Below are 18,212 nucleotides of genomic sequence, written 5' to 3' on the forward strand. Positions count from 1 at the left end.
GTTTTGTAAAAATAAGAAAAAAGTCAGTCATAACATTTGTCAATTTTTACTGTTTTGACATGTCAGACTCCATGCATAGATTTAAAAAATAAATCATTTATTAAGGTAAGACATGTTTCACAAGTATGAAATTATTAAGAACAGAATGCATATCTAAGCCACAGCGGTGTACAATATCATCAAATCAAGCCTTATCTATATGGCACATTCCAGACATTGAATGCAATGCAATGTGCTTTACAGGATTTAAAATAAAAAAAAATGTAACTATGAAAATAAACACTGAAATATTTACTACACAACAAGTTAAAAAAAAACTAAGGAATGACAAACTAAAAAGCACCCTAAGGCAAAGCAAAAAATATGTTTTATGATCTCTAATATATATGTCCACAGTTTTGGCCCCCTCAGGTTCTCTGGCAGGCTATTCCAGAGGCTGGGGGCATAATAACTAAAGACTGCCTCCATGCTTCTTGGTCCTAGGCAATATGTGCTTCTAAATAGTGTGCTATATCCTGTAAATACTGTAAGAGTACCGTTACTTTTTTCTCACAAATAGTCTTCGGACTCTCACAATACTTTTAGAGGCCCACCTTTCTTTGCTAATCTTAACTACTTTGGACAAGGTAAAAAAAAAAGAGAATAATATGAAAAACCATCCCGTTATTTTGCACCTCACTTTTATATTGCATTCACAGGGATATGTTTACATGTAAACAATATACCTATGAAATATATACTTTCTTAATTCACAGTTAATCTGTCTCGCACAATCAAAGTGGCAATCCCCTTAACATCCCTCAGTCTGTCTGCATCAAAGTCAACCATCAGTTTTCTCAGGCCAGCACGGGTGGGCTTGAAGGACAACTTGACCTTCACATCTTCACCTGGGCCAATGTTGCCTCTGTAGGAGAAAATAAAGCATGGTTCTCTTAACTCAGCCTTGGTATGATCCTCAAATGTAAATTGTGGTTCAAATCAAACTATTTTCCACATGCACCAAATACAACAAGTACAGATTTTACAGTGAAATGCTTACTTACAAGCCCTTAACCAACAGTGCAGTTCAAGAATAAGAAAGTATTTACCAAGTAGACTAAAATAAAAAGTAATAATAAGTAACAATAACAATAACGAGACTATATACAGGGGGCACGAGTACTGAGTCAGGGTACAGGCTAGTTGAGGTAATCTGTACATGTAGGTGGGGGCGAAGTGACTATGCATAGGTAACAAACAAACAGCGAGAATTTTTTATTTTATTTAACCTTTATTTAACCAGGTAGGCCATTTACAACTGCGACCTGGCCAAGATAAAGCAAAGCAGTGCGACACAAACAACACAGTTACACATGGAAAAAACAAATGTACAGTCAATAACAATATAAAAAAAACTATATACAGTGTGTGCAAATGGCGAGAGGAGGTAAGGCAATAAATAGGCCATAGTGGCAAATTAATTACAATTTAGCAAATGAACACTGGAGTGATAGATGTGCAGATGATGATGTGCAAGTAGAAATACTGGTATGCTTAAAAGTAAATAAAAACAATATGGGGATGAGGTAGGTAGATTGGATGGGCTATTTACAGATGGGCTGTGTACAGCTGCAGCAATCGATTAGCAACTCTGATAGCTGATGTTTAATGTTAGTGAGGGAGATATAAGTCTCCAACTGCAGTGATTTTTGCAAATAGTTCCAGTCATTGGCAGCAGAGAACTGGAAGGAAAGGTGGCCAAAGGATTCGAAAGGGTCAATGATCTGTTTATTAACTTGGCTTTCAAAGACTTTAGATAGGCAGGGCAGGATGGATATAGGTCTGTAACAGTTTGGGTCTAGAGCAGGGGTGTCAAAGTCAAATGGACGGAGGGCCAAATAAAAAAATCAGCTACAAGACGAGGGCCGGACTGTTCGAATGTTCATTGAAAAATTTTTAAATGACGCATATAGTCTAGTGAACCTAATTGAACCTACTGAAAACCTAACAAATATATTACAATATGATCAGATAAATAAAGCAATATTTTCTTATGGCTCTGTCAGTAATCTTTAATTTTCAACAGACACAAAAGACAAATTTCCTTTATATAAATATCCCCATAACATGAACATTAAATGAAAGAAACCGGTATTCAAGGCACCATCAGTAGACTATATTTTCTATTTTAGCAAAAGTGGGCTAAATTTACTTCAAAGAAAAAACAATAATAGCAATTTTCTATCATCCACTCAACTGAAATATTTTTAAAATATAATTGGATTGAAATACAAAAAAATAAAGTGCAAAAATCTATTAATCAAAAACAACACTTTGTTTAAGGAGAAGTAACATGCAGTGAAAACAAATATTACATTTTAACTTTTAAACTTGAACTGAGTAAAAACTCTAAATATGTGATTGCACAGTAATGTTCACTTGTTTGAGGTTGAGGGTGATACTTGGTGTCCCATCTTTTCCACAAGTTCATCAATGTTCGGGGTAAGGCTCTGAGCTGAAGAAATCCTCAGAATTGAGTGGAGGTGTTCAGCAGTAAGTCGACTTCTGTGTGATGTTTTGTTCAGGTTCATCAAAGAAAACAGTTGTTCACACAGGTATGTGCTGCCAAACATAGACAACGTTTGAGCAGCCTGGATGCGCAGCTGGGGCATTGTGCCGGGGAGGAAACGGGCAAACTCCACAGCACCCACTGCCGCATATTTTTCCCTCAGTGCATCATTGCATTGGAGGTCAATCAACTCCATTTGGAGGTTTGGTGGTGAGCTTTCCACGTCAACAGCAAATGGGTTACCGAGCAGTTCCAACCTGCTTTTTTGTGCTTCAAAGTCAGCAAATCGGCGTCGAAAGTCAGTGGTAAGCATACCTATTTTATCAGCCAACTGTGTGCTCGGGAACGCACTGGTAGAGAGCTTCTCTTTCATGGTCTGGCAGCTGGGAAAGTGGCTCAAATTTTCTTTCCGCATCTGCGTCTCCCACAGAGTCAGTTTGGTTTTAAATGCCTTCACTGTACTGTACATATCAGAGATGACACGATCCCGACCCTGCAGCTGCAAGTTTATTGCATTCAGATGACTCGTAATGTCACACAGAAAAGCCATTTCACACAGAAACATTTCGTCTCGGAGTTGTGTTGTGTCTTTCCCTTTGCTGTCCAAGAATAGACAAATCTCCTCACGAAGCTCGAAACATCTTTGAAGCACCTTTCCCTGGCTTAGCCATCGCACCTCTGTGTGATAAGGCAAATCACCATGCTCCGTTTCTAACTCCGTCAGAAATGCCTTGAACTGGCGGTGATTCAAACCTTTGGCTCTGATAAAGTTAACTGTGCGCGTGATGATGCTCATTACATGCTCCATTTTCAAGGCTTTACCGCACAACGCTTCCTGGTGTATGATACAATGATAAGCTGTCAGCTCACCTGTCGCGTTTTCCTCTTGCATCTTTTCCCGTATCTTCGCCACCAGTCCGCTCCTGTGTCCACACATCGCAGGTGCTCCGTCGGTTGTCAAACCCACAAGTTTTTCCCAAGGCAGCTCCATCTCATTTACACATCTTGACACCTCTTCATACAAATCATGCCCCGTAGTTGTGCCATGCATAGGACGTAAAGCCAAAAACTCCTCTGTCACGCTTAGGCTGGAGTCCACTCCGCGGATGAAAATTGACAACTGGGCAATGTCAGAAATGTCGGTGCTCTCATCCACAGCCAAGGAATATGCAATAAAATCTTTTCCCTTTTTCACAAGCTGCTCTTTTAGATTGATGGACAACTGGTCTACTCTCTCGGCAATGGTGTTTCTGCTCAGACTCACATTTAAAAAGAGTTGCCTTTTTTCTGGGCAAACTTCGTCACAAACTTTAATCATGCAGTTTTTGATGAAATCCCCCTCCGTAAATGGCCGGGCTGATTTAGCGATCTCTTCTGCCAAAATAAAACTGGCCTTGACAGCAGCCTGGCCTTGTGATTTGGCTTTTTTGAACAGAGCCTGTCGAGATTTGAGGCCTCGTTTTAATTCCTCTGCCTTTTGTAGCCTTTGTTCCATGTCCATATTCTTGTTTTTGTCCGCGTGTTTCGTTTCATAATGTCGTCTCAGATTATACTCTTTCAGTACCGCCACACTTTCTCCACACAGAAGACACACAGGTTTTCCAGCTACCTTCGTGAACATATACTCCGACTCCCACCTTGTTTGAAACCCCCGGTTCTCAGTATCCACCTTCCGTTTTGCCATTTTTGATGGGTATCTGAAAGTTCATTTTACTGTGATGCTGACGACTGCTGTGCCAATAAATATTGAAATGAAGCAGCCTACTGCTCGGTGCGTCACCTTTGCATTGTGGGAAATGTAGTATTGGTGCGTGTAAAAGATCTGCGGGCTGCCGGCTTGCTGCGGGCCGGTTCTAATAATAAATCAAGATCATCCCAGGGGCCGTAAAAAACCTTCTTGCGGGCCGGATGTGGCCCGCGGGCCTTGACTCTGACATATGTGGTCTAGAGTGTCACCCAATTTAAAGAGAGGTATGACCGCGGCAGCTTTCCAATCTTTAGGAATCTCGGACGATACGAAAGAGAGGTTGAACAGACTGGTAATAGGGGTTGCAACAATGGAGGCGGATCATTTTAGAAAGAGAGGGTCCAAATTGTGAAGCCCAGCTGATTTGTCCAGGTTTTGCCTCTATTAGGACATCTGCTATCTGGATGTTGGTGAAGGAGAAGCTGGAGAGGCTTGGGCAAGTAGCTGCGGGGGTGCGGAGCTGTTGGCCGGGGTTGGGGTAGCCCGGATGAAAGCATGGCCAGCCGTAGAGAAATGCTTATTGAAATTCTCGACTATCGTGGATTTCTCAGTGGTGACAGTGTTTCCTAGCCTCAGTGCAGTGGGCATCTGGGAGGAGGTGCTCTTGTTTTCCATGGACTTTACAGTGTCCCAAAACTTTTTGGAGTTAGAGCTACAGGATGCAAATTTCTGTTTGAAAAAGCTAGCCTTTGCTTTCCTGACTGACTGCATGTATTGGTTCCTGACTTCCCTGAAAAGTTGCATATCGTGGGGACTATTCGATGCTAATGATGTTTTTGTGCTGGTCGAGGGCAGTCAGGTCTGGAGTGAACCATGGGCTATATCTGTTCCTAGTTCTACATTTTTTTAAAGGGACATGCTTATTTAAGATGGTGAGGAAATTACTTTTAGTAGCAGCAGTGGTGGGGGGGGGGTCAATGTAAATCATCCGGTGGCGATTTTTATGAATTGTTCAGCAGTCTAATGGCTTGGGGGTAGAAGCTGTTGACTTGGCACTCTGGTACCACTTGCCATGCGGCATCAGAGAAAACAAACTATAACTTGGGTGACTGGAGCCTTGGGTGACTGGAGTCTGACAAGTGTCTTCAGACTCTGTAATAGCAACGTTTTTGCAGTGTATTTCTGGGAAAGACCACACACACAGTAAATAGTTCAATCTGGTTTGCTGCCAGAAATGACCAAGTTGTGACCATGTGCTGCTATGTGCTACTACAGTATGTGCTGCTATGTGCTACTACAGTATGTGCTGCTATTTGCTGCTATAGTATTTGCTGCTATGTGCTACTATGTGCTACTACAGTATGTGTACGCCCAATTTTTCAGTTTTCGATTTGTTAAAAAAGTTTGAAATATCCAATAAATGTCGTTCCACTTCATGATTGTGTCCCACTTGTTGATTCTTCACAAAAAATACAGTTTTATATCTTTATGTTTGATGCCTGAAATGTGGCAAAAGGTCGCAAAGTTCAAGGGGGCCGAATACTTTCGCAAGGCACTGTATGTGCTACTACACTATGTGCTACTACAGTATGTGTTACTATGTGCTGCTACACTATGTGTTATGTGCTGCTATGTGCTACTACACTATGTGATACTATGTGCTACTTTGTGCTCCTACAATGTGTTACTATAGTATGTGCTACTACAGTATATGTTACTATGTGCTACTATGTGTTACTATAGTATGTGCTACTACAGTATATGTTACTAGGTGCTACTACAGTATATGTTACTATGTGCTACTACAGTATGTATTACTATTTTTATTGTTTTTTTTGTTTTTTATTTCACCTTTATTTAACCAGGTAGGCTAGTTGAGAACACCTTTATTTAACCAGGTAGGCTAGTTGAGAACAAGTTCTCATTTGCAACTGCGACCTGGCCAAGATAAAGCATAGCAGTGTGAACAGACAACACAGAGTTACACATGGAGTAAACAATTAACAAGTCAATAACACAGTAGAAAAAAAGAGAGTCTATATACATTATGTGCTACTACAGTATGTGTTACTATGTGCTACTACACTATGTGTTACTATGTGCTACTACACTGTGCTGCTATTTGCTACTACAGTATGTGTTTCTATGTGCTGCTACACTATGTGTTACTATTTGCTGCTACACTATGTGTTACTATGTGCTACTACAGTATGTGTTACTATGTGCTACTACAGTATGTGTTACTGTGCTACTACAGTATGTGTTACTATGTGCTACTACAGTATGTATTACTATGTGCTACTACAGTATGTGTTACTATGTGCTATGTGTTACCATGTGCTACTACACTGTGCTGCTATTTGCTACTACAGTATGTGTTTCTATGTGCTGCTACACTATGTGTTACTATGTGCTCCTATGTGCTGCTACACTATGTGCTGCTACACTATGCGCTGCTATGTGCTTCTACACTATGTGCTGCTACACTATGTGCTGCTATGCGCTGCTACACTATGTGCTGCTATGCGCTGCTACACTATGTGCTGCTATGCGCTGCTACACTATGTGCTGCTATGCGCTGCTACACTATGTGCTGCTATGCGCTGCTACACTATGTGCTGCTATGCGCTGCTACACTATGTGCTGCTACACTATGTGCTGCTACACTATGTGCTTCTACACTATGTGCTGCTACACTATGTGCTGCTACACTATGTGCTGCTATGCGCTGCTACACTATGTGCTGCTACACTGTGCTGCTACACTATGTGCTGCTATGCGCTACTACACTATGCGCTGCTATGCGCTGCTACTCTATGTGCTGCTACGCGCTGCTACACTATGTGCTGCTATACGCTGCTACACTATGCGCTGCTACACTATGTGCTGCTACACTATGTGCTGCTATGTGCTGCTATGCGCTGCTACACTATGTGCTGCTACACTATGTGCTGCTACACTATGTGCTGCTACACTAAGTGCTGCTACACTATGTGCTGCTACACTGTGTTACTACACTGTGTTACTACACTATGTGTTACTATGTGCTGCTACACTATGTGTTACTACACTGTGCTGCTACACTGTGTTACTACACTATGTGCTCCTACACTATGTGTTACTATGTGCTGCTCCACTATGTGCTGCTACACTGTGTTACTACACTGTGCTGCTACAGTATGTGCTGCTATGTGCTACTGTATTATGTGCTACTATGTGCTGCTATGTGCTGTTACACTATGTGCTACTACAGTATGTTCTACTACACTATGTGCTACTACGTGCTGCTATGACAGTGTGCCATAGCATGTTTTTTTAAATCACACTTGAACAATATGAGATGACTGACCAAAAGATGAGGTAGGCTAGGTTCATCCAGCAAAAATGATGTTTTTTGTTAGGTTCTTTCTTAGCAAAACAGTCTGGATCATGATTTAATAATAAATCACAGTCTGAACATTCAAAGAATGTTCAATGTACCCCAGCCTCACCTCAATGACGGGCAGAGAAATAATCCTGTGTTTAGTCTGAGGGTTTATGTTTACATTGGCGTCTCCTGTTGGAGGTTATGTGTGGTAACATTTGGCTTGTGGTCCGGGAGAGCCATGTTGGGCTGGTAGGTCAATCGTCTTTGGCCTGGCAAAAGGAGGGTATGTCTGGCTCTCTCTCTTTGTCTTTGGGGGCAGTGGAGTGAGAGAAAAGCAGATCTTGTTCTTTATAGTCTGACCACATTGCAAGAGTATGCCCTTGCTGAGGAATTTACCATGGCAGCTAAGAGCTCTCTGAGCTGCTGTCCTAAATCTGCTGCTGCACAGGGTGTGGGATCTTTAAAGAGCCCATGGCTTTAAAGAGTTTCAGGTCTACATATAGTAAGTAGACCATTGTTCAAACTCATTCTGCCATGTCTCACTCATTGCTCATGGATAAACCCACAATCATAGCTATTTAAGCATAACCTTAGATGAGTCAACTTCTATTTTTTATTTATTTATTTATTTTACCTTTATTTAACTAGGCAAGTCAGTTAAGAACATATTCTTATTTTCAATGACGGCCTAGGAACAGTGGGTTAACTGCCTGTTCAGGGGCAGAACAACAGATTTGTACCTTGTCAGCTCGGGGATTCAACCCAACCTTTCGGTTACTAGACCAATGCTCTAACCACTAGGCTACCCTGCCGCCCCTCTATGCTTAAATAGCACTTTACACCTCTATACTTACAGTAATAACATGGCTGTAATACTGATGTAACATTCTCTCTAAACACACTTATTGGCAAACATGCTGACAGTCAATGAAGAATGTGTCCCCTCACATACAACACACAGAGATACTTACGGTGCTTGGAGCTCCCGTGGTGCAGTCAGACCTGCACCCTCCACTGTGAACACTCCCCCTCTCAGGGTGATAGGCAGGGGATTGGTGAAGCTGATGTGTGCAATTAATTTCTGAGATACAACTGCATCTCCCACTACCTGAAGCAAGAAAATGGACGGTGCAGGCATCATCAGAGGATTCAGAGGATCTAAAACAAGCCCCTACAGCATATTGCAACTGCTTTCCCTGCAGAAATGGCCAAACATGACAATTGTGCAAAGTGCAAACAGTAGCACGCAATTCATCAAGCAATTATTCACCAGCTATTTACAGTTATATACAGTATAGCCTAGTACCTTGACATGGAGCTGTGGCATGCTTAGTGGGATGTTGACCTCTTGCAGAATGACATCGGGCTGGCTGCTGGCCTGGAGTAGTGCTGTGACCCTGATCAGGTTATGCTCAGACACACAGGCCCCATAGTGATCGTACCGTAGACGCATCACTTCCTTATGAGCTGTGAGCATAATAGGGATGAGAGGGAAAAGTATGTTATTGTATTCTTTTCACTTCGGTGTGGTATTTTTTGCTCTGTTTACTCGGTTCCTAAAAATACAAGAAACCCAGGGATGTTGTAGGTCAGACTCACCCAGTGCAAGTAAAAAAACAAATCTAACACAGGGACTGACACCAGTTCTGAGTCTTGATTCCTCTCGCCTACGGCACCTATATGGTGTATGTGACAAGCGGAGGCCCACCTTTCTGGGCTGGCACGGTCAGGCTGGCAGTCCTCCTCTGGCACTCCCCCCGGTGAAGACTGTTGTAGGTGACTGCGTTGGAGGTCACAGTGAGCTGGGCCGGGGTGTCCTCACCACCCACGTTGTGCACCTCCACTATCACATCAAAGTCTGTCCCCAGGATGGCCTGGGCATGTTTGATCTTCAGCTCCAGCTGCCCCGGTGCCCCATTCAGCTGCGTTACCCGCCGTCCTGCCTTCTCGTACACCTCACGCTCCTTCACTGAACCTGGTAGAAAGAAAGGAGGATGTCATACTGTTATATAAAATGTGTGTTTTTATTTTATGCGTGTGTATATAGTAACACCGTTCCATTGAGGTATTTGTTGTGTATAATGGTACTGTACTCTTTCTGTTCGGTTCCCATCTGTGCTAATATTTAAGCAGGTGTGAATATTTGTGCTTAACGAAAGGAAGTGAATACCTTCAGGGTATTTGTAATGTTTAGTGATGTCCTCTCTGTAGTCTCCATACACACTCTTGGTGCTGATATTTCGGCCCACAGTTTTCTGGTTGAGGGAAACCTGTGAGCGTTGGCCATCTGGGTAGACGATCCAGGTAACCAGGTCTGCGTTCACCTCAGAGAACACGAAGGCTGCATCATACTTCATCCCCACATCACCGTCCCTCACCGCCTTGACTGGACAGGGCCCACAACAGTACACCCCTAAGAGACAAGGGAACGATAGTGGGGGGATTTGAAGAGAGTGAGGTTATGAAGAACCCAATAACAGAGTTTTAAAGGAGCTTTTCCTTAGTGAGACAGACTGATCATGAATATCAAGTGGGGCCGTACCATCACTCCTCTCCTGTGGGGTGGGATCCAGAGCCTGCCACCCATCATAGCCTTTAGGAAGATCCTCCCTGTCCATCCAGGACTCCACCCAGCAATGGTAGTTCCTACACACACAAAGCATTTACAGTATTGATGTGAGGGAGGCCACTATAAAAAAAACTGATGAATGTGCTGACTTTGTCGAGACAGAAATGTAGCTTTTGAGCTTTACCAGATCATGTCCTTCCTGCCTTCAGACACACTCTTCAGCTGCTCATCATACAGATAGTCCACATTCAGGTTGCCGTCAGTGTCATGGGCAGAGGTGTAGTTTGTAACAGGGCGAGTAGGTATGCCCAGACAGCGAAGAACTGTGGGATGGGTGAACGGAAGGAGCAAATAGCATGTAGTCTGTCAAGAATTACAGAGCTGAATATTACTGGAGCCCTAATGAAATGTCAAAGAAAATATAGAGCCAGGGAGTGTTGGAAATTTGTAGTTGAAAAGAAGAGAGCCATCCTGTCTCAGGGCGCTGTATGTGTGCCTCACCTGTGCAGGCTACACCTGAGAACACCCAGCACTGTCCGTATCGCACCCTCTGTGCCCCGGCCTCGCGCCATCGCCTGAGGATGGCCACACTGCCGGTCCAGCGTGTGGGCGACACCCCATCGTCATACTTCCCGTCCCAGCGACCCAACACCACGCCACGGTCATCATTAGCGTTCACCTGCACAGATGTAGAGGAAGTAAGTTAATTACTGTGAGATTATTAACTAAATCAAATGTTATTAGTCACATGCGGTGAATACAACAGGTGTAGACCTCACAGTGAAATGCTTACTTACGAGCCCCTAACCAACAATGCAATACAAATAAGAATAAGAAATAAAAGTAACAAGTAATTAAAGAGCAGCAGTAAAATAACAATAGCGAGACTATATACAGGGGATTACCGGTACAGAGTCAATATGCGGGGGCACCGGTTAGATTGATTGAGGTAATATGTACATGTAGGTAGAGTTATTACAGTGACTATGCATAGATGATAACATCAGAGAGCAGCAGCGGTGTAAAAAGGGGGTGGGGGGCAATGCAAGTAGACTGGGTAGCCATTTGATTAGATATTCAGTAGTCTTATTGGTTGGGGGTAGAAGCTGTTTAGAAGCCTCTTGGACCTAGACTTGGCCCTCCGGAACCGCTTGCCGTGCGGTGGCAGAGAGAACAGTCTATGACTAGGGTGGCTGGAGTCTTTGGCATTTTTTAGAGCCTTCCTCTGACACCGCCTGGTATAGAGGTCTTGGATGGCAGAAAGCTTTGCCCCAGGGATGTACTGGGCAGTACGCACTACCCTCTGTAAACAGTTGCCATACCAGGCAGTGATGCAACCAGTCAGGATGCTCTTGATGGTGCAGCTGTAGAACCTGGTGTGCTTGGACCATGTTAGTTTGTTGGTGATGTGGACACCAAGGAACTTGAAGCTCTCAACCTGCTCCACTACAGCCCCGTCGATGAGAATGGGGGTGTGCTTGGTCCTCTTTCTCCTGCAGTCCACAATTATCTCCTTAGTCTTGATCACGTTGAGGGAGAGTTTGTTGTCCTGGCACCACACGGCCAGGTCTCTGACCACCTCCCTATATGCGGTCTCGTCGTTGTCGGTGATCAGGCCTACTACTGTTGTGTCATCGGCAAACTTAATGATGGTGTTGTAGTCATGCCTGGCCGTGCAGTCTTGAGTGAACAGGGAGTACAGGAGGGGACTGAGCACACACCCCTGATGAGCCCCTGTGTTGAGGACCACCTGGGGGCAGCCCGTCAGGAAGTCCAGGATCCAGTTGCAAAGGAAGGTGTTTAGTCCCAGGGTCCATAGCTTAGTGATGAACTTTGAGGGCACTATGGTGTTGAATGCTGAGCTGTAGTCAATGAACAGCATTCTCACATAGGTGTACTCTTTTTCCAGGTGGGAAAGGGCAGTGTGGAGTGCATTAGAGATTGCATCATCTGTGGATTTGTTAGGGCTGTATGCAAATTGGAGAGGGTTTAGGGTTTCTGGGATAATGGTGTTGATGTGAGCCACGACCAGCCTTTCAAAGCACTTCATGGCTATGGCAGATCCATGGCTTCTGGTTGGGGTAGTTACGTATGGTCACTGTGGGGATGACGTCATTGATGCACTTATTGATGAAGCCAAAGACTGATGTGGTGTATTCCTCAATACCATCGGAAGAATCCCGGAACATATTCCAGTCTGTGCAAGCAAAACAGTCCTGTAGCTTAGCGTCTGCTTCATCTGACCATTTCTTTACTGATCGAGTCACTGGTGCTTCCTGCTTTAATTTTTGCTTGTAAGCAGGAATCAGGAGGATAGAATTATGGTAAGATTTGCCAAATGGAGGGCGGGGGAGAGCTTTGTGTGCGTCTCTGTGTGTGGACTAAAGGTGGTACAGAATTTTTTTCCTTCTGGTTGCACATTTAACATGCTGATAGAAATTTGGTGAGTCCTATTTAAGTTTCCATGCATTAAAGTCCCCGGCCACTAGGAGCGCCGCCTCTGGATGAGCGTTTTCCTGTTTACTTATGGCGGAATACAGCTCATTGAGTGCGCTCTTTCTGCCAGCCTCAGTCTGTGGTGGTATGTAGATAGCTACGAAAAATACAGAAAACTCTTGGTAAATATTGTGGTCTACAGCTTATGTATCTCAGGTGAGCAAGACCTCAAGACTTCCTTAGATATTGTGCACCAGCTGTTATTTACAAAATACATAGTCCGCCACCCCTTGTCTTACCAGACACAGCTGTTCTATCCTGCTGGTACAGCGTATAACCAGCCAGCTGTATGTTGATAATGTCGTCGTTCAGCCACGACTCCGTGAAGCATAGGATATTGCAGTTTTGAATGTCCCGTTGGTAGTTTAATCTTCTGCGTAGGTCATCAATTTTATTGATTGCACGTTTGCTAGCAGAATGGAAGGCAGATGGGGTTTATTCGACCTCCTACGAATTCTCAGAAGGCAGCCCGCCCTCCCGCCCCTTTTTCTCCGCCTTAGCGCAAATGACGGGGATCTGTGCCTGTTCCCGGGAAAGCCGTATACGATTCACGTCGGACTCGTTAAAGGAAAAAATGATTCTGCCAGTTCATGGTGAGAAATCACAGTTCTGATAAGAGACTGTAGCAGAAATATAATGTACAAAATATGTTACAAAAATAAGTTACAAACGCAAAAAAAACGAACAAAAAACACAATTGGATAGGAACACGTAAAATGTCAGCCTTCTTCTCCGGCGCCATCTATTCCCCTAGATGTAGAAATAATTACTTTATATGGTGAACCTTACCATTGCAGTAATTGTCCTGCTCACGTACACTGGATCTGCTCGGTTGGCTGTGTCAATCTCTGGGTTTTTCAGTGCAGCAGGTGAATTGTTCAGGATTTCAAAACAGATATCCACCACATCTTGTTCAAACTATGAAAAATGATATGTTAAAATATTATGAGAACACATTGAGCTCATTATGAGGTATGCACATCTCAAACCAGTGACTGTGAATATGTACTTTCCTCCTCACTAGATGGAGACAATCAGCCATGCAGGCTGTCTGTCCGTCTATGCGACTATGTCTCTCTCTCTGAAATGAGACAAACCCTGGATTTTCACATAGCCAGGGTAGAAATGCCTTACATCCACCAAAGACATTTCTTCAGCCAGCTGAGGCACTGTGACAATTCACACAGGCCACCATCAAGCCATCAGACTCGTCAGAAACTACTGGCTGCCAACACCCTCCCACATGCCCTGTTGTTTATCTTTCTGTTTGAAAACGCCTCAGCTAGAACAGTGATTTAGGCAACACAACACTAAGTTCTTGTTCTCAGTGGATCGATGGGTTGTGATCAAAAGATTTGCGCTCTATATATCAATTTTGTCTCAGGTGGGTTAGCTTTCCATCCTTCAGAGGTGTGCTGTTTGCTACCTGTCCAAAGTTCCAGGGCAGTGAGGAGATCTGGTCCCAGGAGCCCTGGTAAAGGAGGCCATTTTCATTCAGGATGTATTCCTCTAGCAGCTCCTCATCAGGGAGGTACACAGAGTCAGCTGGGGGGGAGAAAAACAAAGACCCAGCAGAGGAAAGACTGAGTGAGAAAACATATGGGGCAACAGCAATCATATTGATTTGATATTGTATCACATAACTGACAGCTTTCATATCAGAAATCTCTTCACCAACTTTGACAATCTATCCCTTCGAATAATTACATGTTGAGCTCAAACTTATTTAAAAGTAAACACAGGGGGAGACAGACTGAGACAAACACACAGAAGTAGAAGTTGAGTCCCCTGACTCTGACCTCCAAAGAGTGCAAAAGTAATGAATACCGATGACACCTTCCCGAGCCCTTATTGGTTCCCCTCAACAAAAGAGCAAATAAAACAGGGCCGTTTCAACTGATTCTACTAATTTGTGTGTTTATGTGTCAGAGCTCACCTTTGCACCAGGGATTGAAGAGCAGGTAGAACGTCTCTGGTGTGGTCTGCTCCAGGATGTGTCCATCAGGGGAGAGGAGCAGCAATGTCACACTGTAGATTCCCACAGGGGTGTCTGCTGGGCTGTGGACCGTCAGCAGCACCTCATTCTGAGCCTTCTGCTGGCGGAACCACCACTTGTCACGGCCAGCACGGGCATCCAAAACCTTCACCACCACCTCACCCTCCTTACCTAAACACGCAAACAAACAAAAACTCATATACAGTCAGTCAAAGCTATTTTACCAGACCGTTTTAGTTTTATATCTGTCAATCATAACTGACTCCTCCTCCCACTGTGCAATAGTGTCCAATCTATAGCTGACTCAAGCTTATGGTCCTTGGCATTGAGTTGCTCACCCAGATGCAGGATCATGGCTAGTTTGTGTTTGGGGGGCAGGGGTGTGGAGCACTGCAGAGCGAGGGAGAAGGGCTGCCCCCTACGAACCAGCAGCCTTTCCAGGTCCATTTCCCCTGTACGATGGGCATGGTTGTTCACCTGGCAACGCAGGTCCACTCCCATGAATACACCTGGAACACAATAAAATAAAGAACATAGGGCACAGTCACTTCTACTGTGTAGTTAGGAATAATGAGTTCATGAGGGAATCTTGGCGGTAACCAGGCCATACAGTAATACTCTAGTAGATATTCATATTTCTAGACAGATCTCTATTTTAGTCATATCAATCACAATGGTCCCATGTTGTACAGGTCAAACAACAGAAAGGTCAGACAAGTCATCAATTGGAGCCTGACTCGTTATGAGTCATCAAGTCAAGGACCCCACTTCATATGTATAGAAGCAACTGTATGTAGGCAACTCCATTTAAGCATGATGTACTGTGTGAAAACATTAGAGATTGAGATTTTGGCAATCAATACGTTTTTTAACTTATTTTTTTACAGTGTCAGATGTACTCGTGGATACCATTTTTATGTAGCATACCCTAAGGTATCTGTAGACTTCCAGTCATTGCGCTGATGATACCCACTGGGCATAGACGTCAGTTCAACATGTAGTTTTGATTTACATTTGATTGAGTTGTCAACTAACATGAATTCAACGTGAAATCCACAAAACATTTCATCATGCTATTGGATTTAGGTTAAAAAAATATGAAATGCCCTTAAGTTGATTACTTTTAATGCTAATGCTAATCTATTTTGGCAGGAAATCTTGTGTGCCATGTACTTATAACACACTCAGAGACAGACCAACTTTTTCCACTAGGAGAAACACTGATCTACTGTATATTCAGTATAAATTTAGAAATGTATACATTTCAGGATAAACTTTCAGATTGCACATCTGCCCATCCTCATATTTTTATGAATAGTGCATACACGCCTATATTGGTCTCGTACTCTCCTGGTATGCATTGCTTAAATTAGAATGAGGGATCTCGACACACTGCTGTGAATTCATACGGCAGCACATTTTTCACAGATATGGAAACTGCAAGTAATATTTGTCTCCTCTACTTCAGAGAGCACTATCAATGGGTTGAAAAAGCAGTGTGATAATGATAAATCACTCACCGTTTTGGTCAGCCATTTTCCAGTCTTTGTTGTGAATATCTCCTCCTTTTCTTCTCTGCCGTGTTACCTCCTTTTATGATAAGTTTGACTCCTCTTGTGCCTTTTCAAACAGCCCTGAAGGTGTATGCCTCACTTTTCTACCACTGTCCCCACCAGAACCCCGTATTTATACTGGAGAGGAATGGCCCCATTCCTGTGCTCCAACACACACTCACACACACCTCCCATTCACTATCCTTCCTGACCTCTGACATCACACTGTGGAGATCCAGAACAAAGGTGTGCTCACAGTCAGTCTCTCTGTGTGTGTGTGTTCGTCATGCGCGCCCATGTGTGTCTCTGCCTACTTCAATATTTTACTTCAATACTGAAAAAAGGATGAGAGCCCAGGTATTTACTATAGTTTGTGTCAGCCGTCTGCCCCTCTGATGCAAGTTCAGACACTGGGTTTTTTGTTCAGCAGATGGGTTCAGGGAATATGGCACACTTTGACTAATCCAGCAGTATTGCAGTAAATGTTTTGCATCATATACAATTTCCTGTTTCACAGTCTCTATGGCACGTACATGGACACTTTTTTCTTTCTGGATGGGCCAGTCACAACTTAGAGGACAAACAAGTTGAATATGTTTACAGCATGATATACTACTTAAGAGGGAAAATATGATTTTGTTCCAGGGTTTTAATTCATATGTATTGGTGTCCAGGACATTGACTGGAGCTCGGTCCATTTTTCCTTGCACATGGTATAGCAATTTAATCAACATAATATATGCTTCATCATTTGTTGAGTCATCTAGACTGGAGACGCGTCCCAATGTTGAAGAATACTAGTGAAAGCAGAAGGGGTATTTCTACTGAAATGTATGGTATTGAAAATGCACTTTATTTAACCAGGTAGGCCAGTTGAGAACAAGTTCTCATTTACAACTGCAACCTGGCCAAGATAAAGCAAAGCGAAAAAAAACAACAGAGTTACAACATGGGATAAACAAACGTACAGTCAATAACACAATAGAAAATCTGTATACAGTGTGTGCAAATTAAGTAAGGAGGTAAGGCAATATATAGGCCATAGTGGAAAAGTAATTACAATTGAGTGGAGTGATAGATGTGTGGAGTGGAGTGATAGATGTGCAGATGAGGATGTGCAAGTAGAAATACTGGTGTGCAAAAGAGCAGAAAAAACAAATATGGGGAAAAGAAAAGCCTTTCCAGAAGAGTGGAGGCTGTTATAGCAGCAGAGGGGACCAACTCTGTATTAAGGCCCATGATTTTGGAATGAGATGTTTGACGAGCAGGTGTTCACATACTTTTGGTCATGTAGTGTATCATATCATCTGTCGAGACTAACTACTTCAATGACATGTCATGAGGGTCAACTCTCAAAGTTCAAGTCGAGTATCATGTTATAATATTTGTGAGACTCGATTCAAATCCAAGTCATCGGATTCAAGTCCACAATTCTATTACTAATATAGCTACAATACAGTAATAGATCATACATACAAGTACTTTCTGAGTGTGTACATGCTCAACTATCAGCAAATATTAGGCTATGTGAAGTTACAATTTGTGAGAATTGGAATGATGAATGTGTAAGAGGTATGTGTGTTTGCCAGCCGGACCGTGTATAACAAAGTCATAATCCCATAGGGGAGTAAGGAGACACACCAAAAGGGATACAATATGATCACCATGACAGCATCATACCCTCTTGCTACAGTGTGTGACATATTTAGTTAACTCTCAGTGACTATAAATAATAAATGGGGCCTCTGGTATTTCCTGAGTGGAAAGAGGAAGGAACAATAACCTCTCAAATAATTTTGATGGTAGCAGATCATCACCATGCTGTTACATTGCTTGGGTGGTGCTTGCTTTTGCTGACACACATAAGCCCCTCTGTCCAGCTTACACAGGGGGCAAACAAGTGTGTCAAACACTAAACTGAGGAATGCTGTGACAGTCAGGTTTCGGGAAAATGGCCCACAGGACTTCTTCCTCATAGCACCTATGTGACAAGCTT

At 43.2% G+C, this 18,212-nt stretch overlaps 1 protein-coding gene across 1 annotated transcript; it reads right to left on the minus strand.

The window, feature by feature from the left end:
- Positions 1-76: 76 nt before the first annotated feature.
- Positions 77-16,628, minus strand: LOC110494649 (protein-glutamine gamma-glutamyltransferase 2). The gene is made up of 13 exons (XM_021569909.3): positions 16,184-16,628; positions 15,002-15,172; positions 14,604-14,834; positions 14,094-14,212; positions 13,457-13,585; positions 10,673-10,850; positions 10,356-10,494; positions 10,145-10,248; positions 9,773-10,015; positions 9,311-9,577; positions 8,909-9,069; positions 8,574-8,710; positions 77-904 (listed from the first exon to the last, which is right to left on the minus strand). The coding sequence occupies exons 1-13, from the start codon at positions 16,197-16,199 to the stop codon at positions 745-747; spliced, it is 2,055 nt and encodes a 684-aa protein (XP_021425584.2). The 5' UTR covers positions 16,200-16,628; the 3' UTR covers positions 77-744.
- Positions 16,629-18,212: the final 1,584 nt, after the last annotated feature.

Source organism: Oncorhynchus mykiss, chromosome 2 (assembly GCF_057628025.1).
Source record: "Oncorhynchus mykiss isolate SJ-2025 chromosome 2, ASM5762802v1, whole genome shotgun sequence".
NCBI lineage: Eukaryota > Metazoa > Chordata > Actinopteri > Salmoniformes > Salmonidae > Oncorhynchus > Oncorhynchus mykiss.

Bases quoted from the DNA above. Each gene is read 5' to 3' on its own strand.
- LOC110494649 (XM_021569909.3), bottom strand. The intron at 10,851-13,456 runs GTAAGGTTCACC...ACATCTGTGCAG, and splicing joins GCAGGACAATTACTGCAATG to GTGAACGCTAATGATGACCG. The intron at 8,711-8,908 runs GTACTAGGCTAT...TTCTTGCTTCAG, and splicing joins TGCCACAGCTCCATGTCAAG to GTAGTGGGAGATGCAGTTGT.